This window comes from Saccopteryx leptura, chromosome 11 (genome assembly GCF_036850995.1).
Source record: "Saccopteryx leptura isolate mSacLep1 chromosome 11, mSacLep1_pri_phased_curated, whole genome shotgun sequence".
Taxonomy (NCBI): domain Eukaryota; kingdom Metazoa; phylum Chordata; class Mammalia; order Chiroptera; family Emballonuridae; genus Saccopteryx; species Saccopteryx leptura.
This window is the reverse complement of record NC_089513.1, coordinates 80,729,252-80,754,293: the sequence shown is the minus strand read 5'-3', so window position 1 is coordinate 80,754,293 and position 25,042 is coordinate 80,729,252. Positions and strand designations below refer to the sequence as shown.

Here is a 25,042-nt window from a genome sequence, read left to right as displayed (position 1 = left end):
AAAAGCTCTGCCCAATAAGAACGTAAATATCCCAAATTTACATTTTCACTGGTTTAATATGAAGCTCAAATCTTAAACCAATGACATCTGCTTTTTCGCGCCCAGAAAGATTTATAAAAAGTTCCGACGCTGCACTTTCTTTTTAGCTATTTACCATTAAACTTCTAAGATTATAAAGTCAGGGAGGGAAAGCAAGGTAGCAAGGCGCGCCAAGGCCAAGACGCGGTCCTCGCGTGCCGGACAGTTCCCCGTGGGCCGCGTGCACCAGTGTACCTGGCGGCCATGCTGGAAATGATGGCCGAGATCCTGGAGCTGGCGGGTAACGCGGACCGCGAAAAGACGCATCATCTTGCGCCACCTGCAGCTGGTCATCCGAAACGACAAGGAGGCGGGCAAAGTGACAATTGCTCATGCGGTCAATATCCAGGCCGTTTTATTGCTAGACTGAGTCACCACAAGGCTAAGTGCAAATAAAACATAATAAAAGCCAGAGGCTCTGTTCAGAGCCAACAATTTTGGTTAGAGAATGGAGACGTGTAGATTTTTTTAAAATTGTAATATGGTAAAAGGGAGGTACAATGTCCCCAAGTTAACTAGGTCTGCTTTTAGGAATACTGTATACCGTGCACAGCTGTTTCAATAGAGCTCTGTGGGTGGCTCTGAAAAGAGCCTTTGGGTTTTGTAGACTTTAAAAGGCGAGCTTCCTACTTCTTTTTCGGAGCTGCCTTTTTGGCTTTCGCCGCTTTGGGTTTGGCGGCCTTAGGTTTGGTGGCTTTGGGCTTGGTCGCCTTTGGCTTTACAGCTTTGGGCTTGGCCGGGCTCTTGGCAGCCTTTTTGGGTTTTGCGGCTGCCTTAGGCTTCTTGGGGCTCTTGGCCACCTTCTTGACACCAGCGGCCGCGGGCTTCTTCGCTTTCTTGGGGGTCTTCTTAACGACTTTCTTGGCCCCTGCAGCCTTCTTGGGTTTCTTGGGTGTGGAACCCGCGGACTTCCTGGGTTTAGTCGCGCCCGCCTTCTTGGTTTTGGGCTTGGCCTCCCCAGAGGCCGCCTTCTTGTTGAGCTTGAAGGAGCCCGAGGCGCCGGTGCCCTTGGTCTGCACCAGGGTGCCCTTACTCACCAGGCTCTTGAGGCCCAGCTTGATGCGGCTGTTGTTCTTGTCCACGTCGTAGCCCGCGGCCGCCAGCGCCTTCTTGAGCGCAGCCAAAGAAAGACCGTTGCGCTCCTTGGAGGCGGCGACAGCCTTGGTTATAAGTTCGGACACCGGAGGCCCGGACGCCTTGCGCTTCGCCGCGCCCCCGCCAGCCGCCTTCTTCGCCGCCTTCTTCTTGGCCGGCGACTTCTCCACGGGCGCAGGGGCAGCCGTCTCAGCAGGAGCGGTTTCCGACATAGCGAGGGGAGGAGCTGTTAGAAGATGAGAGACTCAAAATCCAAACAGTAAATTTGCAGTGCTTACCGGCTAGGGCCCGGGCTTATATAAGCCGGGGCTGCGTTGTGATTGGTGGGATGTCCGATCCACCGCCCTGGGGCGGCCGCCTTTAGCGGTTGGGTTTCCTAATTGTTTTTCTAATCCTCCAAATCGGACCAAATACTGAAAACAATGGTACAGAATGTGACACTTTGAAGGTCCAAAGCAGGAAAACAGTCTCCCGGTTCACGTACTTTTTTGTATTTTTATGAATCGTGTGCAATTGATGAAAGATATATTTTGTAAATCACTTCAGTTTAACATAGGAGTCCACTAGGCTTAGGGCATCGTACTACTAAGTTGCACATAGCAATAAATTTCTACTATTAATATCAAATGAATGTTTTTTAAAAAGCTCTGTCCCGAAGTTTGGCCTTTGATTTTTACAAGAAGAAAGAAATTAGGTTCCTTGGTTTTGGTATAAACTTTGAGTCTAACTATAGCTAGTAACACAGGTTCAGAAAAGCTGGTTGTCTACATTCCCACATTAACTACCTAGATCTTACTTCGAAAGCCGGTTCTCCTTCCTAAGAGTTTTCAGGCACCTATATATTTAGAGACAGGTATTTTGCAGGTTGGAACAGTTCAGTTGCAGCAGGGGGAATAGAAATTACTTTGGTTGCAGGATCCAAAGACCAATATTCAAATGCAAACTTAAATTTGGTATGTTTTTGATTGAGATGCATTCTCTCCTTAGTCCCCATGGAAATTTATTAAAATAAGGATGAAAAATGTTTAGCCCAGATTATGTTTTAGAAAAAAACTGAAACCCGCTGAGAAATTATTCACAGCTTCCAGTAGCTATCAAGAGAACTAATGGGACTTTACTAGTTTTTAAGGTGCTTTTTCCAATGCTCTTATTCAAACTCCTCATGTCCAACATTTAACAAATTGCAGAGTCAGGAACACACTCTTCTGTAAGTTGACAGGAGACATCAATGTGGGTATTATTGTGTTTAAGCAAAGACAGAACTGTATTTTAATTAAAACAGTTGGCTACTAACTATGAGATGGGTGGATTGAGAGTTTCCTGAACTGAGAAGAATTCAGAAAAGTATTAAAAATCCAGTATTATCATCCAGAATTGAGGCAGCAACCATGAGTTTGGAATGGAGGGTGGAGAAGTTGGCTAGTTCCTTGGAAGGAATGCAAGGTATGGAGTGGACCGTATTTTGTACTTGACCTGGATGAAAAGGAAGAGCAAATGATGATTGTGATCTGTAATACGATCAATGGTGCTAAGTGTTCCCTGTGAAACATTGTGTAACAGAAGACCCAACACACTTCTCTCAAGGAGTTTCTGGAGTTGAAACTATAGCCAAGGATGGCCATATCTGGACAGGGGTCTGTTTCTGTAAGGCCCTCAGGGTAAAAGTGGTGTTTGGATTTTTAAATTGTGTTCGAAAAAAACGTGACAGAGACCACCTGTGGCCAGCAAAACCTAAAATATTTACGATCTGGTCTTTTGTTCTGTTTTGAACTCATGCTCATAGACACGAGAGGCGACATATTGCTACAAGCATGCTTTTTTTTTTTTCAGAACAATGCGAATCAAGAGGTAAAAACAAGGAGATCTTAAAGAAAATGTTTTAACCAAGCACTTTCCACTGTGTTAGTCACAATTTTTAGGATATCTAGGGGCTAAGCATGAAAATCTCCGTGCCACAGGGCAGGAGAGAGAGTATAAGAACTAATGCACACTGAGCGTTTACTGAATTCCAGGAGATAATCTAAGGATACTCTCCAGATTTTAATCCACTTGCCACATTTTACATCTATATGAGTTGAGGCTGGGGAAGAGGACAGGTAAATTGTCAAAGGTTATATACAGGTAATATTTAGTGGGTCTGATGTTTAAATGTATACTCCTGGGGTATATTATGATGAGAAAGTCCCAGAGGGTGGGGAGAGAATCTCTGAAGCTTAGAACTGGCAGCATCAAGTTCTCCTTACACCTGACAGCTGTTAAAAGAAGCTCTTAATTGATCTGTAGGAAGAAGCTTCTGGCCCCAACAATCAGAACTTTTGCTGAATTCAATTCACGAACCTTTTCAACAGCTTTACAATGAGTCAATAGTTGGAGTATAATCCTCTCTGGAACAGCAATTCCAAAAACTGGAAGTGAAGAATCAGATGTCTGGCCTGACCAAAAGCACTCAAGGAAAATTAACTTCATGTAACTACAACCTCCTGGATTTAGGATGTGCCCCCCAAAAGATAAGCAGCAAAGTGAGGCACTGGTAATCATATATGAACAGTACACAATACTTTTAAAAGCTGGAAATATCTGACAAAATAAACAGCCAAGTTCAGTTTAAAAACCCAGAATTATGAGTGGGAACAAAGAACAGCTTTAAAAATGACATAGCAGCACTGGCCAGATAGCTTGGTTGGTTACAGCATCGTCCTTAAGTGTGGATGGAGGTTTCCAGCGTGATACCTGGACAAGACACATATGGAAAGAGATTGATGTTCCTTCTCTCTCTCCCAAATCAATAAAATAAAAATTAAAAAATATATGACATCTCAGATTTAATCTTTAGTCAAACTCTATTAAAAGAAAAGTGGTTAAAACAACATCCTAGACTAACAAACACATATTTAAAACAATTACGCAAATTAAAAAAAATTTTCTGGAGGTATTGGGAACTCACTTTACAGAGAACAGCCAAAACCTGCAGGTTGTCTGCGCAATGTATACCAGTCACATACAAAAAAGCCCACTGCAACATTTGTCATAATTACATTGAAACAAAAGCTAGCAAGACTTTGGACACTCACGGCAATTCTTTGTTACTTCATTTGAAAGCAAATAGAGGCCCAACTTTGAAGTAAAGGCCCAGGAATACATTGGTATTAAACTGCATTTTAATTGTATATTCCACAGGGACTTGAACTAAATCCCTCTCAAACTTGTAAGTCTTCCCTCAACCATTTGTACCCAAATAGGTATTACTTATAAAGCAACGGAGTTATTTTAAAGAATGCTTATCCAGATACAGATCCTCAGGACGAATAGGAACAGGGTCCGGCTGCTGAAAAAATTCATGGGCTTACTGAATAGGACACAGCCAGCTGCCTTTAAGGACATCCTTGAATGTATACAGTAACTGACCCCGCAATTGTTGCTGGTGTCAATGATGTACTTGTTCGTGAGGCTGCTACATTTTCTGTAGAAGCAACAGCTCTTTCAGTGACAACTGAGGGGCTCTGAAAAGAGCCTTTGGGGGTGGAGTATGTTCGTTGGGTTACACTCAAAAACTTAAGCCCTCTCCCCGCGGATGCGGCGCGCGAGCTGGATGTCCTTGGGCATGATGGTCACGCGCTTGGCGTGGATGGCGCACAGGTTGGTGTCCTCGAACAGCCCGACCAGGTACGCCTCGCACGCCTCCTGCAGCGCCATCACGGCCGAACTCTGGAAGCGCAGGTCCGTCTTGAAGTCCTGCGCGATCTCGCGCACCAGGCGCTGGAAGGGCAGCTTGCGGATCAGCAGCTCGGTGGACTTCTGGTAGCGGCGGATCTCGCGCAGGGCCACCGTGCCGGGCCGGTAGCGATGCGGCTTCTTGACGCCGCCGGTGGCTGGCGCGCTCTTGCGGGCCGCCTTGGTAGCCAGTTGCTTGCGCGGGGCCTTCCCGCCAGTGGATTTGCGCGCTGTCTGCTTCGTACGAGCCATTGCTAGACCGAGAACACAACTTAATACTAATGACCAAAAGAACGTGGCAGCCCAATATTTATAGCAACTCTTGCCTTCTGATTCGACGGCTTCTGCTCCTCCCACTCCCCCCTAACAGACTTAGTTCTTGATTTTAATGCAGGGCGTGGCGAGGTGGAAGGGCGGTACCCAAATGCACTTAGACTGAATTTACACAACCTGACTTTTTAAGCGAATTCCCAGAATCTACACTAACCTAATTCGAAGTAGGTGCTCTGAGATATAAAGGATTTTAAAAATACCTACAACTTTTAAACAGATTTTGGGGGTGGCCGGAATAAACATCTTTGTACTGAAATGGAGGTGTGGATAACCAGCCACCGAAGCCGTAGAGGGCGCCTGTGCGCGCAGCCGGGATCCTTGGCAGTGCGTCGGGAGGGGGGAGGAAGAGGCTGTGACTCCGGGGGGGGATCTTCACAAATGCAGAGTGAGGCCCTCAGCTTCAGAGAACGAAGACATCAGAGTGAGAACACCGACCCCTTAGTCTAGTCAACAGCAAGTGACAAATTGCTTAGGTTTAGGGTTAGGTAGACTTTCAATTCGAGAATGGATTATCAACAAGTCCCAATTAGTTCCTTTTAATCTCAAACCCACGTATTTGGGCGCGAAGGGTGAGTGGCGAAACTCAGGCAGATAACTAGGGGTCCGGGGGAGGGAGGTCAGTGTCCCGCACTTTTGTGATGTCGACAGGCATGAAACATAGTAGGAATTAACACCCGTACTTCTACTATTCATGTTTTGGGTTTCTGTGAGTGTCGTAGATTGAGAAAAAAGTGCTAACAAGCCTTTGACAATCATCCCCATTAACTAAATACGAGCTTGGCAGGACCTCTCGGGCTCCAGGTCACTGGGATCTACCTTTATTTCAGGTCATGTTTGATCAGCTTCCAGGCAGTAGTGCCTCCCAAAGTCGGGGCCTCCGGGGACTTAGATTCTGTACCCACTGTGTTGAAATAGCAGCTTGCTTCATTACTTCCCCTGTACCCCGTGAAAGGCAAGACAACTCTTCCCGAGAAAAAGTGGGCGGCCCTGAAAAGGGCCTTTGGTATAAAGTATTTACGTCAGAAGACACGGGTATTTAGCCGCCGAAGCCATAGAGGGTGCGGCCCTGGCGCTTAAGTGCATAGACTACGTCCATGGCCGTGACCGTCTTACGCTTGGCGTGCTCCGTGTAGGTAACAGCGTCCCGGATTACGTTCTCCAGAAACACCTTGAGCACCCCGCGGGTCTCCTCGTAGATGAGCCCAGAAATGCGCTTGACGCCACCGCGCCGGGCCAGACGCCGGATAGCGGGCTTGGTGATGCCCTGGATGTTGTCGCGCAGGACTTTACGGTGGCGCTTAGCGCCGCCTTTACCGAGACCCTTGCCGCCTTTGCCACGACCAGACATGCCTGCAACTGGAGCAAACACTGACAGCGGCGCTTGCAGGCACTGTTTATATACATCTTTAGCGGACCTGTTTGGAAACCTCTCAGGCCAGTTTACTCTCACCCTTTCCCCTCCCCACGTTCTTTTTCCGGAAAATGAAAAGGGCGGTGCTTCTTTAAACCAGTTGGTTTAGAAAAACCCATGGCTAACATCATTTTCAAGAATGAAAAGCTGAAAACTTTTTCTTTAATATCAGGAACAAGAAAAAATTTCCACTTTAATCATTGTTATTCAACAAAGTATATGTAGTCCTAGCCACCATAATCAGACGAGAAAAAGAAATAAAAGGAATCCAAATTGTAAAGTAAGAAGTAAAACTCATTATTTGCAAATGACGTGATACTATAGAGACCTCTAATGATTCTACAGAAAAACTATTATAACTAATATGAGTTCACTAAAGTAGAACACAAAATTAATATTCAGAAATCAGAGCATATTTATGCACCAATAACTATCAGAAATAAATTAAGAATCTTATTGTTGTATCAAAAAGTAAATTATCTAGGAATGAATCTAGCAAAAGATGCAAACATCTGTATTCAGAAGACAGGCATAAACATTGAAGAACATATAAATAAACAGAGTCATATTCAAAGATTTTTAACATCATTAAAATGTCCATCCATACCACCCAATGCAATCTACAGATTCAATGCAATCCCTATGAAAATATGCATTTCAAAGAACTAGAACAAATAATTTAAAAATTAATATGGAACCACAAAGGACCATGAATAGCCCAGCAATCTTGAAAAGAACAAAGTTGGAGATATTTTGCTACCTGATATCATACTATACTACAAAGTTATAGTAACCAAAACAGAATGGTAATGGCATAGAAACAGATACACACATCAATGTAACAGAATAGACTGCCTGGAAATAAACTAACAGATATATGGTCAATTAATTTATAACGAAGGAGACAAGAATATACAGTATTGTGAAGTCTCTTTAATAAATGATGTTGGGGGAAAACTGGACAGATACATGCCAAAAACTTGAAACTAAACCACTTTGTACACCATATATGAGAATAAAGTAAAAATGTATTAAAGACGGAAATGGAAGACTTAAAACCAGAAAAATACTAGAAGAAAAAATAGCCTGTAAATTTCTTGACATTGCTCTTAGCAATATTTTTTTTTCAGATATATCTCTTCAAGCAAAGAAAACAAAGGAAAAAATAACCAAAATACCAATTAATTTGATTAAAAACTTGGCAGAAGACTTGATTAGATATTTTTCCAAAGAGGACCTGCAGATAGCCATTAGACAGATGAGTTACATTATTAGCATCACCAATCACTATGAAAATGCAAAGTAAAATCACTAGATATGACCTCACACCTGTCAGAATGGCTATAATCAATAAATCAACAAACAGCAAATGTTGGCAAAGATGTGCAGAAAAGGGAACACTTGGGCACTCCTGGTGGGATTGTAAATTTTTGCAGCCACTATGGAAAAGAGTATGCAGATTTTCTCAAAAAATTTAAAATAGAACTACCATAAGACCCAGCAAGCCCACTTATGAGTATTTATACGAGGAAATCCAAAACACTAATGCGAAAAGATTTATGCATCCTTTTATGTTCATTGTAGCATTATTTAGAATAGCCAAGATATGGAAGCAACCTAAGTATCTGTCACTAAATGAGTGGATAAAGAAAGTGGTACATATGTATTATGGATTGTTACTCAGCTGTAGAAAAAGAATAAAACCTGGCCATTTGAGACGACATGGATGGACCTCAAGTGTATTATGATTAGTAAAATAAGACAGAAAGTGAAAGACAAATACCATATTATATCATTTATATGTGGAGTTTAAAAAATGAGCACGCAAACAAAACAGAAACAAACTCTTAGATGAGAGAAAAACTGAGACTTTCCAGAGGGGAGGGGTTTTGGGGCATTGGAGAAAAATGTAAAGGGATTAAGAAGTACAAATTATCAGTTATTAAAATAGTATTAGGGATGTAAAGTACAGTTTACAGAATATAATTAGTAATATTGTAATAACTATTTGTGGTGTCAGATGGGTACTAGACTTATCAGTGTGGTCACTTTGTAAGGTATATGAATGTCTAATCACTATGTTGTACACCAGAATCTAGTATAATATTGTTTGTCAACTGTTATTAAAAAATAAAAAAATTTAAAAGCCTAATTTAAAATACCTCAGTCCAACTTCTTCTTCTACAGGATTTTGTTCTTGCCCACCCCTGAAAGACCATTTCTTTGTCTAGGTCAGGCCTTGCTGTCTCTTTTATTCTGTCACTTCTTAGCCATCCACTGCACTAGTGACTGTGATTGTGGGGTTTGAGTGGCCCATCTCAGGAGCAGTGGTTGCAGTCATCTGGGTTATTTGTGAAGCCTTGTATACAAAGTGTTTTCTATATAAGGTTAACCTAGTCAGCCTGAGAAGTGGTTGACTAAGTTAATGCCTCTGACTATGGAGAGCTTCAACAAGGGGGGGGGGGGAGATTCTCACTTCTCAGCTTTGCTTCTCTACCCTTTTCTTTATCTTTTATCTGCCACTCTTTCTGCCCCCTTCCTTTCCCTTCTCTCCTTTGTTGTATCATTGAGGGGGGTGGGGAGCAGAGAACTGACTTTTATATTTTTTTCATCTGGACTAGAAACACTAAGTTTCTAAAGATGTTTGTGAAAGGTCAGCTTTTATGCATCGTTTTCTTGGAGAGTCGATGAGCAGGTGAAAATGCCTTTCAGAACTCAGGCATCCACAGCAGAGGACGGGACACAGAAATATATCCCCTGAAGATATAGCTGACTACTGTTTGTTATTTCTGGAAACACTGAGAAAACTTACCAATGATCCTTTATCTTGTGAAGGTGACATACTCTGAAATACAATATCTGTAATTTGGTTGCAGTAACAGTATATATTTACATTCACATCTATGTTACTCAAAGGTGAGATTCTCTGTGTTAAACGAGAGACTGTTAATTCTCTTCTTCCACTGTAATGGAGGAGACAAAACAGACCTGGAGATATCTTAACTTAAAAAACGTTTGAGAATCTCATTTTATTTAAATTAAGTAATATTAAGATCCTTCCTTTTTGTCTTCGCAGCAAGAAAATAATGCTGATTGACGACTTGCCCAATAAATTCTTGTGGAATAATTGTACTTTTTTCTCTCTCAAAGTAGAAGACATTCTTTTCCAAGAGAAACTTGGCAGGTTTTTTTTCCTTTTATTTATTTTAGAGAGGAGAGAGAAAAAGAGAGAGAGAAGGGGGGACCAGGAAGCATCAACTCCCCATATGTGCCTTGACCAGGCAAGCCAAGAGTTTCAAACCGGCAACCTCAGCATTCTAGGTCGATGCTTTATCCACTGCACCACCACAGGTCAGGCAGAAACTTGGCAGTTTTAAATTTCATAGAATTCCCTTCCCCTTTAATCAGATAAATAAGTGAGCCTTTCCAATGTTCTGAGTGTTGCTTACTGATCCACACTTGTCTAGATGACAATTTCTTAACGTTTTTAGTTACAAATATTAGAGTCAATCCTTTCCAATATTGTTATATTTTCAATTTGTTATGCCACATATTTATTTCCTTGAAACCTGATTTTGTTCGTTTGTTTTAAAGCTTTGGAATTGTCTGGTAGGTTGTGTTGTATGGCTCTTTTATTCTCTTGTTCTTCATTCAAAACTATTTTACTTACTAGTAATTAGTACTTCTTTGGATTCTTATTTCTTTGTCTCCAAACCATTCTCACACATAAGCACACACACACATGAGCCCTTTGGAGGATTTCCTACTCCACGAACTCACCCCTTCAGGCCTCTCCTCAAATTCCACAGTGTCCAGGTCAGAATCGTAACTATGAGGCATGGAAGCATCTTGCTCCCAAACTTAGAGTAATCACCATCTCTGCTCTCATCCTTAAACTTCCTTAAGTTTCTAGTGCCTCTATGTGCTATGAATATCATTGAAAGAAACTTGGAGATCCATAATCCACTGTTCTTCCTGGCCTTTCTCTCATCTTACAAAAACCTTTCCTGAGGTTCACCGTGCCCTGTTCTTATCTGCTAATGGCTTGAAAAGTGATTTCCAGAGATAAACCTTCTGAAACTCTTCCAAGACCCAAAAGCATTCTCCAATTTACAGCTTTTAGGGCCTGACACTCCCTCCTTCTTTTACATAAAACCCTACCATGTTTCTGCAATTTTGTACGTAAGACCACTATGCTCCCTTGAAAATTTCTCTTACCTGGTTTTCATGCCTAAAATATATCAAATACCTGCAAAAAACTGATTTTCCTTCATTCACCACCCCTAACTAATATCTTCAGGACTCCTGCCTTTAGAACAGGGACAGAGATTAACACAGTTCACTTGACCAGGTAGCTCAGTTGGTCAGAGCATTGTCCTCATACCCCACGGTTGCAGGTTAAATCCCTGATCAGGGCACATACAATAATCAATAAATGCAAAGATAAGTGGAATAACAAATCCATGTTTCTCTCTTCCTCTTCCCCTTCCTTTTTAAAAATCAAAAGAAAAAAATTTTCAAGCTTCTTTGAATTCAGTGGTTGCATAGAGACAGGATCAATGTCCCTAAAGGTGTTTGGAGGTGGGGCCTTTGGGATGCTCTTAGGGTCACAATCTTAGAGCCCTCTAGACTGGAATTAATGCCTGAGTACTTGGGCATTCATCATCTCTTCCATCATGTGAAAACATTAAGATGGTTGTCTCTGAACCAAGGGAGCTCTTAACGCGAGTTACTCACGGGTGTAAGTAACATTCTCTCTGGAAATGTCGCCTATTAAACTGCTGTTAAGCAAGTTTCTCTAAATAGATACTATAAAGCCAACACTGCCCGTGAGGCCTTGGCAATTACATCTTTACAACTTCGAGAAAAATAACCATCGTTTTAACAGGAACTTCGGGCCCTATTTTTATCATTTCAGAGCTTAGTTTGCGCTTTGGAGATCGAGCCTACCAGTGAAAACAGCCTGTTACTGAGAATGGAAGTGGCTCTGAAAAGAGCCTTTGGGTTCAAGTTTACTACTCTTCAAGACAGTTTACGCCCTCTCCCCGCGGATGCGGCGCGCGAGCTGGATGTCTTTGGGCATGATGGTCACACGCTTGGCGTGGATGGCGCACAGGTTGGTGTCCTCGAACAGCCCCACCAGGTACGCCTCGCACGCCTCCTGCAGCGCCATCACGGCCGAGCTCTGGAAGCGCAGATCGGTCTTGAAGTCCTGCGCGATCTCGCGCACCAGGCGCTGGAAGGGCAGCTTGCGGATCAGCAGCTCGGTGGACTTCTGGTAGCGGCGGATCTCGCGCAGGGCCACCGTGCCCGGCCGGTAACGGTGCGGCTTCTTGACGCCGCCGGTGGCAGGCGCGCTCTTGCGGGCCGCCTTGGTAGCCAGTTGCTTGCGCGGGGCCTTCCCGCCGGTGGACTTGCGCGCCGTCTGCTTAGTACGAGCCATCCCGAAAACCTCGAAACAGGAGACAGGTGGGAGAAAGAAACACGGTGCCCTCCACCGGTATATATAAGGCCAGTCCCGCTCTGATTGGACGAGATATCTGCCAATCAAGTCTCGCAGTGAAGCTATTGGAAGCGGCGAACACTTCACGATAGTCAGAGCTTTCCTGGAGTTGAGACTAGAAATTAACTTCTACTCATAGCCTTTCAACAGCGGCTAATTGCTCCTTTCTCACCTCTACTTGTTTTTACGCTGTTTCTGTACAATGTTTTCTGGCTTCTCTTCGAGTTTAATATAAATATTACAATGATATAGCTTGTTTTCTGAATAAAAATTTTAAATTAAAATATTTGGCACCGGAAACCGGATTTTCTTTCATCTTTTTGAAAAAGCGCGCGCTGGATGGGATTGGCCAAGTAGTTTTTTAACCTCATTCAAGTTTAGAAAGGCCAATTTCACGTCAACTTTTTCATTTCCCTATTTAAACTTCTATATTTAAGAAAACTGTTACAGACTTTTCCTAAATGACTAACTCAATTTCACATGTGATACTATAGCTACATTGATATTTATTTTTCACTTTACTACGTTTTACAATTTCAAGTGAGATTTGTGTAAAATGGGGTTAAGAAAAAAAATCCTGAAACGTGTAACTGCACCATTTTAAAGTCACGTTGCACCCTGTTAAGTTCTGTGTAAGAACAGGACTCCGGGGATGGTAGTATTGTTTTTCCGTTTACAATCGACTAGGGCCCAGAGAATGGGAGACTGAGTTGCTTGCAGCTGATGTGTGCCGTTAAGATGCAAAACTCTTAGGAGACTTAAGAGAGGTTCTATTGCCCTGCCGGCCACTAATTTGCATTTTAATATTCACCATTGACCGAGCATTGTTCAACTCGTTTTTTCCTAAGCTTAACCCTGAGAGCCAGCAGCGTTGTTGGCCTTAATTACCTCTGATGAAAGGAATCTCGAACCTTTTTACTGGGCTAATACTTGTTTTCGTTAGAGTTACTTTCTCTTTTCTAGGAGTGTTCGCACGCTGACATCTACTGGCAGGTTGAGGAAAGTCAAGATCATTTTCTCGTAGTTACTACAAAATGGAAAAGGCAAGCCCTTTTGGTGCAAAGGTGGGTGGCTCTGAAAAGAGCCTTTGGTTTAAGACTGAGCACGATACCGAGATTCCTCTTCACTTGCCCTTGGCCTTGTGGTGGCTCTCGGTCTTCTTGGGCAGCAGCACGGCCTGGATGTTGGGCAGGACGCCGCCCTGCGCGATGGTCACTTTGCCCAGCAGCTTGTTGAGCTCCTCGTCGTTGCGGATGGCCAGCTGCAGGTGGCGCGGGATGATGCGCGTCTTCTTGTTGTCGCGGGCCGCGTTGCCGGCCAGCTCCAGAATCTCCGCCGTCAGATACTCCAGCACCGCCGCCAGGTACACGGGCGCGCCGGCCCCGACCCGCTCGGCATAGTTGCCCTTGCGGAGCAGACGGTGCACGCGGCCCACGGGGAACTGCAGCCCAGCCCGCGACGACCGCGTCTTGGCCTTGGCTCGTGCCTTGCCGCCCTGTTTTCCGCGTCCAGACATAATGAGTAAGTCTCTGCACTCTGTCTCCTCTCGGAGCTGAGTCACCCAGGGTCGCCCTCTATATAGTTCTTCTTGGGCGCGAAAGTGAGGCTGTGCCATTGGCGGAAAGTTACAGACCATTCAATCAAACCAATGGGATCCTGGCTCTGAAATACCCTTCTTTTGATTGGACAAAATTCCTGTGACGTTTTCTGAAATCGCCACCAGTGACACACGACTTTACTCGCCGCCTGCTATAAGAAGCTGTGACCCGAGAAGACATTTGCAGACTCACCCTCGTTCCTCCTGTGGTGTCTCAGCTTGCTCTTTGGTTTCTCCCTACCATGCCTGAGCCCGCCAAGTCCGCGCCCGCCCCGAAGAAGGGCTCCAAGAAAGCGGTGACCAAGGCGCAGAAGAAGGACGGCAAGAAGCGCAAGCGCAGCCGCAAGGAGAGCTACGCGGTGTACGTGTACAAGGTGCTGAAGCAGGTACACCCCGATACCGGCATCTCGTCCAAGGCCATGGGCATCATGAACTCGTTCGTCAACGACATCTTCGAGCGCATCGCGGGCGAGGCGTCGCGCCTGGCGCATTACAACAAGCGCTCGACCATCACGTCCCGGGAGATCCAGACGGCCGTGCGCCTGCTGCTGCCCGGGGAGCTGGCCAAGCACGCCGTGTCTGAGGGCACCAAGGCCGTCACCAAGTACACCAGCTCCAAGTAGACTCGCAAGTAAGCAGATTGACTCTTAACCCAAAGGCTCTTTTCAGAGCCACTCACCAGGCATGAAAGAGCTGCTTTGCTTTGCCCTTCAGTTCTGGGGGGAGGGGTAAAGGATGTCTTTATGGCATTCTGACAAGTAACATTTGATGTAAATTTGGTGTTTACCTGACAGTCTGTTCAGGCAACAATATTCCACGTGTCAAGACTTAGCATCTAGCCCAGGGGTCCCCAAACTACGGCCCGCAGGCTGCATGCGTCCCCCTAAGGCCGTTTATCTGGCCCCCACCGCACTTCTGGAAGGGGCACCTCTTTAATTGGTCAAAAAGAGGAGCATAGTTCCCATTGAAATACTGGTCAGTTTGTTTATTTAAATTTACTTGTTCTTTATTTTAAATATTGTATTTGTTCCCGTTTTGTTTTTTTACTTTAAAATAAGATATGTGCAGTGTGCATAGGGATTTGTTCATACTTTTTTTTATAGTCCGGCCCTCTAAGCTCTGAGGGACAGTGAACTGGCCCCCTGTGTAAAAAGTTTGGTGACCCCTGATCTATCCCTTTCCTTGCTTCTTGGGTGGGTAGTGGCATTATATCAAAGTCTGGAGGAGGGTAACTGTTTGCTGAGGAACACCTGAAAGTCACTGGACTGGTTTAACTAACGGTGTTTTTCCCTTTAGGTACCAGCCTACATCGCAGTTAGGTCAACTCAGGCACCACCTTTGTCCCAGTCAGACCTGATGTTGAGTACAGGATACAACTCCAGGGAGAAAAGTAAAAAACTGAACTTAAAAAAGGACAGACTGGCCAACCTTTTATTTGAAGTATTTGGACCTAATGTTAAATTTCATTAAGCAGAGAGAAGGCCTCTGAGGTCTCATTCCGCCCCCCCTCTAGCAAACAGTTGGAGGAGGAGGTGCTGGCTGAGGCCCTGCATACCGGGTACGATGGAAGACTTGTGGCAGCCTGCCGTCTGCCACAGGATATGTTGCCCTATATCTACCACAGTGCTCTTTTGCTGGTCACTCAAATTGGGGGGGAGGGGGGGGGAATGAATGGGTTCTTACTTCCAGATTGTCAGAATTATGTTGTGGACAAATAGCCCCATTAACACTCAACCTTCTTCACATCCAGGATGCTTATGGCAAGCTCTATAGAACACCCAAACTAAAGCACATTTTGGAGTTGCCTTCTAACTTTAATATTTAGAATATAACATTTGGATGCATAAACTGTATACTACTTGCTCTGAAGCTGTAACTACCCAATGGCAACAATGTGTCTGGTAGATTAAACAACATTGTCCCCCAAACAAAAGAGGCATATTAGGAGGAATATGAGCAAGACTTGGAATACTGGAATGAACTGAATTTGCAACTGATGAATGACATGCAAAAGAGAAAGGTTATTTACCCCACAGAGGTAACTTGGAAGGGATACTATTGCAGGAGGAAGGATGAGGTTGGGAGGCAGCCTGGGGAAGTTAATAGGCCTTAATTTGATGGACAAATCAAAATCAAACCCAACAGGTTATGGTGACTAATACTAATTATGGAAATGTGCCTGTACTCTGACTAAACAGGGGTGTTAACTATGTTAATTCAAATAGAAGCTGAAGGAGCTATGAAACATGGCCCTCTATAATTGTGGCTGAGGCACAAGAGACCCTCTCATGGAACCCTTGTGACACTCCTGGCCTCTGGAAACTTTTAGATGGAAAATGTGACGTGCACTGCTGTGTTCTAACAGTTTGGGCCCCCTGATTAAATCCTCAAGTATAAGTTCCACTTGTACAACCAGTAGGGATTGAATAGTATTAAGTGACACTTGGTTACTTACAATGGGAAACAAATGGGCCATACTGAGAAATGATAGTGGGACCCCACCACACTATTTCCACTAAAAATCAAAACGGTGAATGGTTCTGCTCACAGGCCACTTGGAACACTGAACTCAGTATTGATCTATTGGTTCTACCAAGACCAATGGCTATATATGGTATCTGGGAACAGTTTTGTTGGAAAAGCCATGAACATTCTTGTCATATTAACTTCTTTTGTAATGACACTATTTTTCTACAAAATGCCACAGAAATTTGGTGTAACACTGAAATAATGGGCAAAAAAATCACTCTAGTTGAGCCCAACAAAACCTATGATAAAGCAGATTCTGAGGATCAAATGAACTGAAAATAGGATTAATACCTCCCAGTGATGGTACCCCCATGCAAACAGATGGGCCTGAGGAAAAATGGAAGCTTCTAAATCTTGAAATTGCTAAAATTATTAGTTCTCTCACTCAAACCTATCATAAATTACAAATAACCATTGATTAAAGAAATGTATATAATTATTTACTTAATGAATATAAACACTTGTACAGATTCCTTCATTGCTTTGCCCCTTTTCTCCCCTTCTTTGCCTTCTCGCTACCTGTAAATCAAGTACATATTACTGGGTTGTTATTATTTCTCTTTTGTTACGTAAATGTTACGATACATGCTGAAGGAAGAGACACAATGAGAATAACAGGGCTTTAATTGTGAAATATTAGAAATGATGCAGAGCATTTTTCCTCATTGACTGCCAGATCTCTGCCTGCATAAGCCACTTGGGAAAACCATTCTTAAACATGACAGTTCAGCCCATGCTTGTATCCTGGTCACTGAAAGACCCTTTTCTTGCTTAGACGATAATGCCAAGTACAGCTGACAGGACAACTGATTTGCCAGGACTTTACCTTCCTATCTTTGGGGGGGCTGAACAATGATCACAGTAGTCATGAATCAATCCAGAGAATGCATTAATGACCAAAGGGGCAGAGGGGAAAGGGTGTTTAAGCTGCCCCAGCCAAACCAGTAACCAAGAAAGCCTCACTAAGGTGTGAACCCTGGGGACCAGGTGCATACATCTTCTGTACAGTTTCAAAACTAAAATAAAGGTGATTTATTACCAAAAAAAACCAGTGCCTGATTTTTCTAGATCCTGAGAAAAATGCACCTCAGAGTTTCAAGGTAAGTTGTTTGTTTTCAGAGCCTGTTCCAGACTCCCGAGAGCCAGGGACCAGAGGCCTCAGCCTGGTTTTCCCACGACTTCTGTCCATTTGATGGAGAATGGTTAGTCATTGCCATACAAGTGCTCCAATTCACACTTGGTGTACCGCCTGTACTTTGGCTTACTTCTCTGCCTATATATGTGCCATGCACTTTTTCAAGGACGGACCACTCTTTCAAGGCTTCTTAGATTTGTGTCCCCAGGTTGTAGTCCTCAGTAAGGCCTGAATAAAATTCTTTTCTAAACTTTATAGAGAATTAGTTTTCTTTTCATTGACAGGCTTGTTCTTTGTATTGGATGATTCTGAGTATCACTGGCCTTCTAGCTTCTCTGGTCCCAGCTCTGCCCCTGGGCACTGAGAAAACCAAAACACTCACATAATTTTAAAATGTCCTCTAGAGGGCGGAACAGTTTTGTTGAAAAATCCTTGTTTAAATTTAGTGATTAGAAACTAGTGCCACTGCTGAGCTCAGGACCAATTGCATTGACTAATGAGCCCCTGCCTTGGCATCGAAGACCATGATCCTAAAAGACACACCTGGAGAGCTGTTAAATAGTCTACTGAGATCCTTCCCTGGGACCTCCCCCTAAAATCTTCACCCTTAAAATCCTTTAGGATGGAGGTCTCAGGGCTTTCTCCCTTCCAGGAGCATGCTCACACCTTTCCCTTCCCCCTCCTCCTTTTCCTCATCTCCTCAGGCACAATTTCCTTGCTCCTCTCTCTCCTAAATTCTAAGGGACCCCACGAGATTTGCAACCAGGGAGCAGTGAGCAGCAGGAGCTCATCTCAGGCTAACAACCTGAACCTGTCTCCCATGTCCCCCTTTCCTCTAATTTTCTTCAATAAATTCTTCCTTTACTTGCTACACTTTGTCTCTTGATTGAATTCTTTCTCTCAAGAAGACAAGAATTGAAGTCTCGTCATTCCCCCTGTAACAGTAGAACCAAGTAGTTATTGCCTTTCTGGTGACTTCAAATGACCAGATGCCAGAGTGAGAAAGACCCCCATCAAACACAGAGACTGCGCCTACCAGCAACATTTACTGCAATAACATTGTTGGGGGGAAACTATAGTCACCACACGTCCAGAGGGAAGAGGGGTTTAATGAAAGTTAAACTTCACAGATGAGGAAGGAGCTTTGTTACAGACAATGGAATACGCCTTTGGGGAAGGAAGCCCAGTCAGGGTTTATTTACAGGATAGTGGAGAATAGGGACCTATATAATCTAGGAGCCAAAACAAGAGGCTGCCTGTCTGTTTTCCCTCACAAACAACTCTTCCCTTCTTCACTTTTATCTGCCATGAACACACCTATTGTCTTGAAGTCTAGAAAATGAACCCGAGCAAGAGGAAGAAGTTAGTTCTCCGCAGAATCAGTGAGGCTGCTGTTGGAGTAAGTGTGGGTGGCCGAGGAGTCCTCAGTTATGGGTGGAAAGTCCCCTTCATTGAGTTCACTCTTTCTGCTTGATTTTAGGTTCTTTACTGTGCTTCTGATGAAATGGTATTCCTGTGACTTGGTAGCAATTTAAAAACTACAACAGCTCCAAAATACTTGAAATTGCAAAGGCTAAGGGCTCCTAAAAATTAACTATACTGATGATTCTGGTGAGGACAGTCTCTAACTTTCAAAGAGTATGAATGAGTCCAGAAACAAAAATGTGGGTTACTACCCTTTTAACACACTGTCTGAGCTGGCTTCCTGGACATGTGACTTGGGCAGTTGTGCAGGGCCCTGCACTCAGAAGAGCCTCTGATGCCTTTAAGCCTCTGCTGTCATCATCTAAAACTTTTTTTTAACAATTTTTTAACACAAGACTCTGCATTTTCATTTTGCACTAGGCCTCACAAATTAAGTAACTGGTCACCACTCTGCCTTTTATGTTTTATTGTCAGAGAAAGGAAATCATTCTTCCCCATACTCTGCAGTCTATCCCTTGTTCAAGTTATGTTCAGTGCAGAGAGGGTGCTCCTCAATCCCACGTTCCAGGTTTCCACTGGAAAACTGAAGGTCTGGGAGAAATCAAGAAAAACAAATTTCAAAGAAAAAGATCACTGGACGATACGAAGAAGTCATGGATGAGCACACTAAGAGCTATTCATGCCTAGAAACCAAAGAGGATGAACTGCTGATGTAACTTTCAAATACATGAAACTATTAGACAAAAAAAAAAAAAAAAAAAAATCGAGGAAATAAGCTGTACTGATTTCCTGATAGGTTAACTCACCTTCCTCAATCTCACAGAATCCAGTGATTACCCAACAGATAGTAGAAGTAAGGCAGATCTGGATAAATTTATGAAGTAAGGAAGTTTATAGAGGACTTTTGGTTGATCAGGACCCAGAACCTCTTCCAAAGTTTGGTTATATAGTGCATAAGTAATGAGAGAATACAAGACTATCTGTTGACTCCCTCAAATGGAAAAGAGATAAATCTTTTCCCTAGCCTATCACAATACTTAAGGTTTTAGTCTAGTATCATGATCAATTATCCAAAATTAGTTTATTGCCATTGTGCCTCATTCTCCTTCTTCCTCCTTTGAGACCATTTCCCTCTAGATTTTTTTTTTTGCACCCCCTTGAAAATGTTTATTTGTGCCTCTTGAAAGTTTTCTAAGAAGCTAATCAAGTTAAATTTCCAATCAAGGCAAGGCATTCAGAATTCACGCCTGCCTCTCCCTATCTGTGACAATGCAGAGAAAAGCACAGGAAAGAGACTGTTTCCGGGTTTCAGGGAATAACCGAGGGAAGGTCAGTAGCAAAATGTTCACACAAATGAGAGAAGGCTGCCGATCATGAAAATTTTACCTAGTAGACAGTAGGCTGGATCAGAAAAATTACAAAAACGGTGTGTAAGGTTTTTCTTTTTTGGGAGTGGGGCCACTCTGGTTTTCAGAGTCCCCAGCCCTAAGGTAGCACAGAAAATGTGTGTGGGTTGGAAGGGGTGAGCCCTGAAGCTGTAGGTCATCAGTGACTTCACCCTCCCTTTCAGACCAGGACTGCAGTCTGTTGAAGGGTGCACTGACAAGAACATTCACATCTCCAGGTAGTTCTATTTCTACCCAGGAAGACAACCACACTAGGCGGTGTGTGTGTGTGTGTGTGTGTGTGTGTGTGTGTGTGTGTGTGTGTGTGTGTGTGTGTGCGCGCGCGCGCGCGCAGGAAATTTCAGGTGATGTGACAGGTGAGTAATATGAGTTTAATACAATCTATTTTGAGAAGCAATAAAACAATTCAGGTTCTTTCTCCAAAGGAAGTTTTCTCACAGGAAAACAAAACAAAATAAACAGAAGGAAGGACCTCTCTGGTACCTCCGCTGGCCCCAGGGCTCTGCCAACCTTTCGCTTTGACAAGGAGGTGGAGTCTGAGCCCTCAGCCCAGGAAACGCGGAAAGGGCGTTCCTCATTCCGTCCGGCCACTTAAGGGGCCAGGATCCGCCAGCTAGGAGACTGGAAGGAAGTGAAAATCTTGCTTAAGTTGGAGACTCTTGCTCGACGCTAAGAGGGTGGGGGTTAATTTTTACTCTTCATCTTAAAGCACGAAACCACCACTTGCACAAGGTCCAAGCGCGACCTTGGCGGGATCAGCAGCATCTCTAACGAGCTGAGCTCACCGGCCAGGGTGGTTATTTCAGTAGGCAAACAGCAGTTTTCTTGATATTCACCTTAGAGAGAAGAGAGAATCGCTCCCCATCTTCTTCCCATTCTTTTCTTCTGGTGTAAGAATGGTGCGGGAGAGGGTGGGGGGAACTATAAATTCGTGCTTCTTCCCAAACTGAGCGAGAAGAGTCCCAGCGCGGGGGGACGGTGCGGACCGTCCGCCTCTCGAGAGAGAGAGCCTGTGACTTCTTTTGGTCCACGAGAACCGGGACGCCCAAACCCTTGACCGGCGGCGTCTAGAGTCAGGGCCGTTGTCTGGCTCGGCAGGAACGCCGGGATCGCAGAGGAGGTGCCCCTCCCAACCGCCCATCTCTGGCCCTGGACACCTGCAGACAGGTGTCCACCAGGGAGGGGCCAGCCGAGCACTCATTCCTGAGTCATCTCTGGTCCCTTCGCTAGGTTCCGCCTACCCCCCCTCCTCCCAGCACGACCGTTTCTAAGTGAGGGGTAATGATATTTTCAGAATTGGACTGTGCACGTTTTAAAAGCCTTCTTTATGCTCTCTCCGTTTTTGAGCACATGTGTGCGTGTATCTATATATTACATACACCGTCTTCTTTTTCTTTTCTCTTTTTTTTTTTTTTTTTTTTTTCATTTTTCTGAAACTGGAAACAGGGAGAGACAGTCAGACAGACTCCCGCATGCGCCCGACCGGGATCCACCCGGTACGCCCATGGGGCGACGCTCTGCCCACCAGGGGGCGATGCTCTGCCCATCCTGGGCGTCGCCATGTTGCGACCAGAGCCACTCTAGCGCCTGGGGCAGAGGCCACAGAGCCATCCCCAGCGCCCGGGCCATCTTTGCTCCAATGGAGCCTTGGCTGCGGGAGGGGAAGAGAGAGACAGAGAGGAAAGCGCGGCAGAGGGGTGGAGAAGCAAATGGGCGCTTCTCCTGTGTGCCCTGGCCGGGAATCGAACCCGGGTCCTCCGCACGCTAGGCCGACGCTCTACCGCTACACCGCCTTCTTTAGGAAAAGCACTACTACTAGTATATAAAGTACGTGATATTCCCGTAACTGGCGTAAGAACGTGCAGACTGGTAAAGGGGATTTATAAGATTTTATTTGAACCAAGCTGATGACAGTTGCCAAGAAGCAAGATCTCAACTGCTTCCAGAGAATGGCCGTTTTGCGGCTTCTTTCTATACATTTCTAATCAAGGCAGGGATGTAAGCAACATCACATGAAGGTGGGAGAAAGCAAGGCTGGGATTGCATTGCAGGAGAGTGAAGAAGATCACGTGCTCTCTGGGGGGTGGTTAGGCCTCTCAGGGGTCTGAAAAAGAGGATACTTCTGGTGTTTCAAAGATGTGTTCACCTAGATGCATAAGAACAATGAACAGGCAAAGATGACCTTTTACTAAAAAATTATAAGGCCTGAGGCTCAGTACCCACCATGACCTTCCCAGTTAGGGGGTCTGTGGTCAGATCAACCAGTGAGGTTACTTTCCTAAAACCCTTTTTTCATCCATAATGCTTTCCCCCTAGAAATTAGCATCACATTCTTGACTGGCTAAATTTGCCATTTATTTTCTAACTTTTCATTTCAATTATTTGCTTTTAATATCAACAATAAAAATTATTCTCTGGTCATGTAGCAGCTTTCATTAATTTGTACACCTTTTGAATCAACTAGTAGGTATCTTCATTTGTTTTGTTCTGTGGTGAAAATTCTGAAAGTGTAGAGAAGAATATTATTCTATTATCACTCATGTTTTACTGGAGCACCTGCTATGGTAAATGATTTCTGAAAGCCTTGCTTTGACCTCCAGAGATCAGAGTGGCATCAGTCACTTGCTTTTTGTCATAGGCCTGTTCCCTGGGGACAGTCACTGAGGTGGAGACGTGTGCGCAGGAAGGAAGCAGGGTTGGGCAGAAGTTGAACTTGATGCAGTTGTGACACACCTCAGCGGATCTCACTGGGGTTTCTGAACCTGCAAGTGGCCCTTCAGAAATATCCTGAATTGAGACTGAGAGGGGGAGGGCAGGCTGTCCATTAACCAGTCCTGGATATGAGCTACCGCTAGGGGCTGGTGAAACTTTGAGCAAGGTGAGTCCCTTCTGTTGAGGGCAGGTCCCAGAAACCAACCCAGCTGTGAGCCATCAATAGTCTGATTTCTGAAGCTGAGGACTGAGTGACACCATTTTGGAGGACAGTCTGGCAGGCGAAACACAGAGCCTCACAGTTCTTTCAGCCACCATGTGTCAGATGTGTTAACCTTTGACAAGTAAACCACCCCCCCCCCTTCTCCACCCTAATAAAGAGGAGAGCAGATGTGGTTGGAACAAAATGATGGCTAATAGAGAGTCAATTCGTTTTTCCTTTGGGGTTCAACAAAGGTCTCTGACTAGTCGCCAGAGTTTATAGTCTTGTGAATTTAGTAATATCCATATGGGAACAAAATCCCAAGAGGAAATGGTCATTGCAATCTTCCCTGTGTTCATCCTTCCAAAAGAAGATTCTTTTTTAGTTTTGACTGAGACTAGGTGTCAATTTTTTTCTTTCCAATCACTTTCCAAATCAATCACAAAGATTATTATAACAGAGAAATGTGAGATAATGTTCAAATTATAAGTAAGTTGATAACCCCCTATAAACTGGCTCTGTGGCTTAGCTGGCTAAAGTTCCTATCTAGTAAACAGAAGGTCCTGGGTTCAAATCCAGCAGGGCCTTCTTTCCACTTTGCTTTTTATGATCCTAACCCAATACAAGATATTTAAAAGGGAACCAAATATTGAATTCTTGCCTTCTTATTGCATTTTGAGATTATTGCATTTTGTGGATAGATGAATATTCTGAAAAACAGTAATGAGCTCAAAAATGGGCACTGATATAAACTGAATAATGAAGGGAAACATTTTCATGTAAATCTATACTATGCGAACAAATCACAAAATAAATCAAGCTTTTCCAGAATCAGGATGGTTTTTGGTTCTAACAGCTGTCTAAATAAGAAAACCATTTCTTGGTAGATTACCAACTACCTATCGCAATAAAAGTAATAGTACTGAGGAACTCCTCTACATGTGGGCCAGTGGCGCAATGGATAACGCGTCTGACTACGGATCAGAAGATTCTAGGTTCGACTCCTGGCTGGCTCGCTCAACTTTTTTTCCCCATTCCTTCCAAAAAGCTGTTGAAACACCCCTGGAAGTCCTTCGAATAAGTTTTCTGGAACTGATCCTTCTGACTTGCTCTCCCACCTCGGCTGCCTCCATCAGGGCTATTTCGCGTTGGTCAGAGTCCTGGCTCGCAGAGGGCTCTCCCGCACGCACGTTGTCTTTACCGGGCACATGGCTACCAGCAAGAGCAGGGCCATCGGGGGACATGTTGAGTCCCGGGGGGGCTCGTTCGCGGGGACGCGGGATCGAGCTGCTTCTGAAGCCCCCGCCCGTACATCTCAGCCCAGGTTCGCACCTGCTCGCCCCGGAGCTGAGAAACCGGCCAGCAGGGGACAGCAGAACCAACAGGAACACCCTCTTAAAAAAATAAAATAAAATAAAATAAAATAAAATAAAATAAAATAAAATAAAATAAATAAAATAAAAAAGTGAAGACCCGGGAGAAGAGGAGAGTGCAAGGTGACGAGGGCAGCGGCTTCCTGTATCCGCGCTGAGGCCGGGCGGAGGCCGGGAAACCACCACCAAGAGTGGGACATTCATTCCTCAAACCGAACCAGAAGAGCACCTCAGTAAAGTGCATGAAGTTCCAAAAGTGTCGCCGTGTCCTCGCTGGGCCTCGCAGGTACCTGTGCTGAAGAAACTCACGTGCACTGTGGGCGCGGAGGCTGGACGCGTGGGCCAGAGCGCGGCCGGCGGCGGCCCCGCGTGTCCGGCCAGGTGCAGAGGACACCTGGCCAGTTCCTGCCGCGCCGCCTGCGGGCCCCGCTCCTTACACCTGGGGGGGTGGGGGGAGCGCTTTCACAGAGGAGCCAGGGGCACCCTCACCTTGGAAACCGAGGGGATGAGGCCCGCACCCCGCTGCCGTTTC

At 44.6% G+C, this 25,042-nt stretch overlaps 6 protein-coding genes and 1 non-coding gene across 7 annotated transcripts; 2 read left to right on the top strand and 5 right to left on the bottom strand.

Annotated features, from left to right (window-relative positions):
* Window positions 1–5: 5 nt before the first annotated feature.
* Window positions 6–1,423, bottom strand: H1-5 (H1.5 linker histone, cluster member). Its single transcript, XM_066353538.1, has one exon. The coding sequence runs from the start codon at window positions 1,383–1,385 to the stop codon at window positions 705–707; it is 681 nt and encodes a 226-aa protein (XP_066209635.1). The 5' UTR covers window positions 1,386–1,423; the 3' UTR covers window positions 6–704.
* Window positions 1,424–4,685: 3,262 nt separating this feature from the next.
* LOC136383549 (histone H3.1) lies at window positions 4,686–5,136 on the bottom strand. Its single transcript, XM_066353541.1, has one exon. It carries the CDS (start codon window positions 5,134–5,136, stop codon window positions 4,726–4,728), a length of 411 nt encoding a protein of 136 aa, XP_066209638.1. The 3' UTR covers window positions 4,686–4,725.
* Window positions 5,137–6,167: 1,031 nt separating this feature from the next.
* Window positions 6,168–6,565, bottom strand: LOC136383559 (histone H4). Its single transcript, XM_066353554.1, has one exon. The coding sequence runs from the start codon at window positions 6,563–6,565 to the stop codon at window positions 6,254–6,256; it is 312 nt and encodes a 103-aa protein (XP_066209651.1). The 3' UTR covers window positions 6,168–6,253.
* A 5,095-nt stretch (window positions 6,566–11,660) lies between these two features.
* On the bottom strand, window positions 11,661–12,084 carry LOC136383547 (histone H3.1). The gene has a single exon (XM_066353540.1). It carries the CDS (start codon window positions 12,069–12,071, stop codon window positions 11,661–11,663), a length of 411 nt encoding a protein of 136 aa, XP_066209637.1. The 5' UTR covers window positions 12,072–12,084.
* Window positions 12,085–13,254: 1,170 nt separating this feature from the next.
* On the bottom strand, window positions 13,255–13,647 carry LOC136383550 (histone H2A type 1). The gene has a single exon (XM_066353542.1). The coding sequence runs from the start codon at window positions 13,645–13,647 to the stop codon at window positions 13,255–13,257; it is 393 nt and encodes a 130-aa protein (XP_066209639.1).
* A 251-nt stretch (window positions 13,648–13,898) lies between these two features.
* On the top strand, window positions 13,899–16,580 carry LOC136383554 (histone H2B type 1-C/E/F/G/I-like). Its single transcript, XM_066353547.1, has 2 exons — window positions 13,899–14,359; window positions 15,025–16,580. The coding sequence occupies exon 1, from the start codon at window positions 13,971–13,973 to the stop codon at window positions 14,349–14,351; it is 381 nt and encodes a 126-aa protein (XP_066209644.1). The 5' UTR covers window positions 13,899–13,970; the 3' UTR covers window positions 14,352–14,359; window positions 15,025–16,580.
* Window positions 16,581–24,080: 7,500 nt separating this feature from the next.
* TRNAR-ACG (transfer RNA arginine (anticodon ACG)) lies at window positions 24,081–24,153 on the top strand. The gene has a single exon. It is a non-coding gene; the product is annotated as a tRNA-Arg (tRNA).
* Window positions 24,154–25,042: the final 889 nt, after the last annotated feature.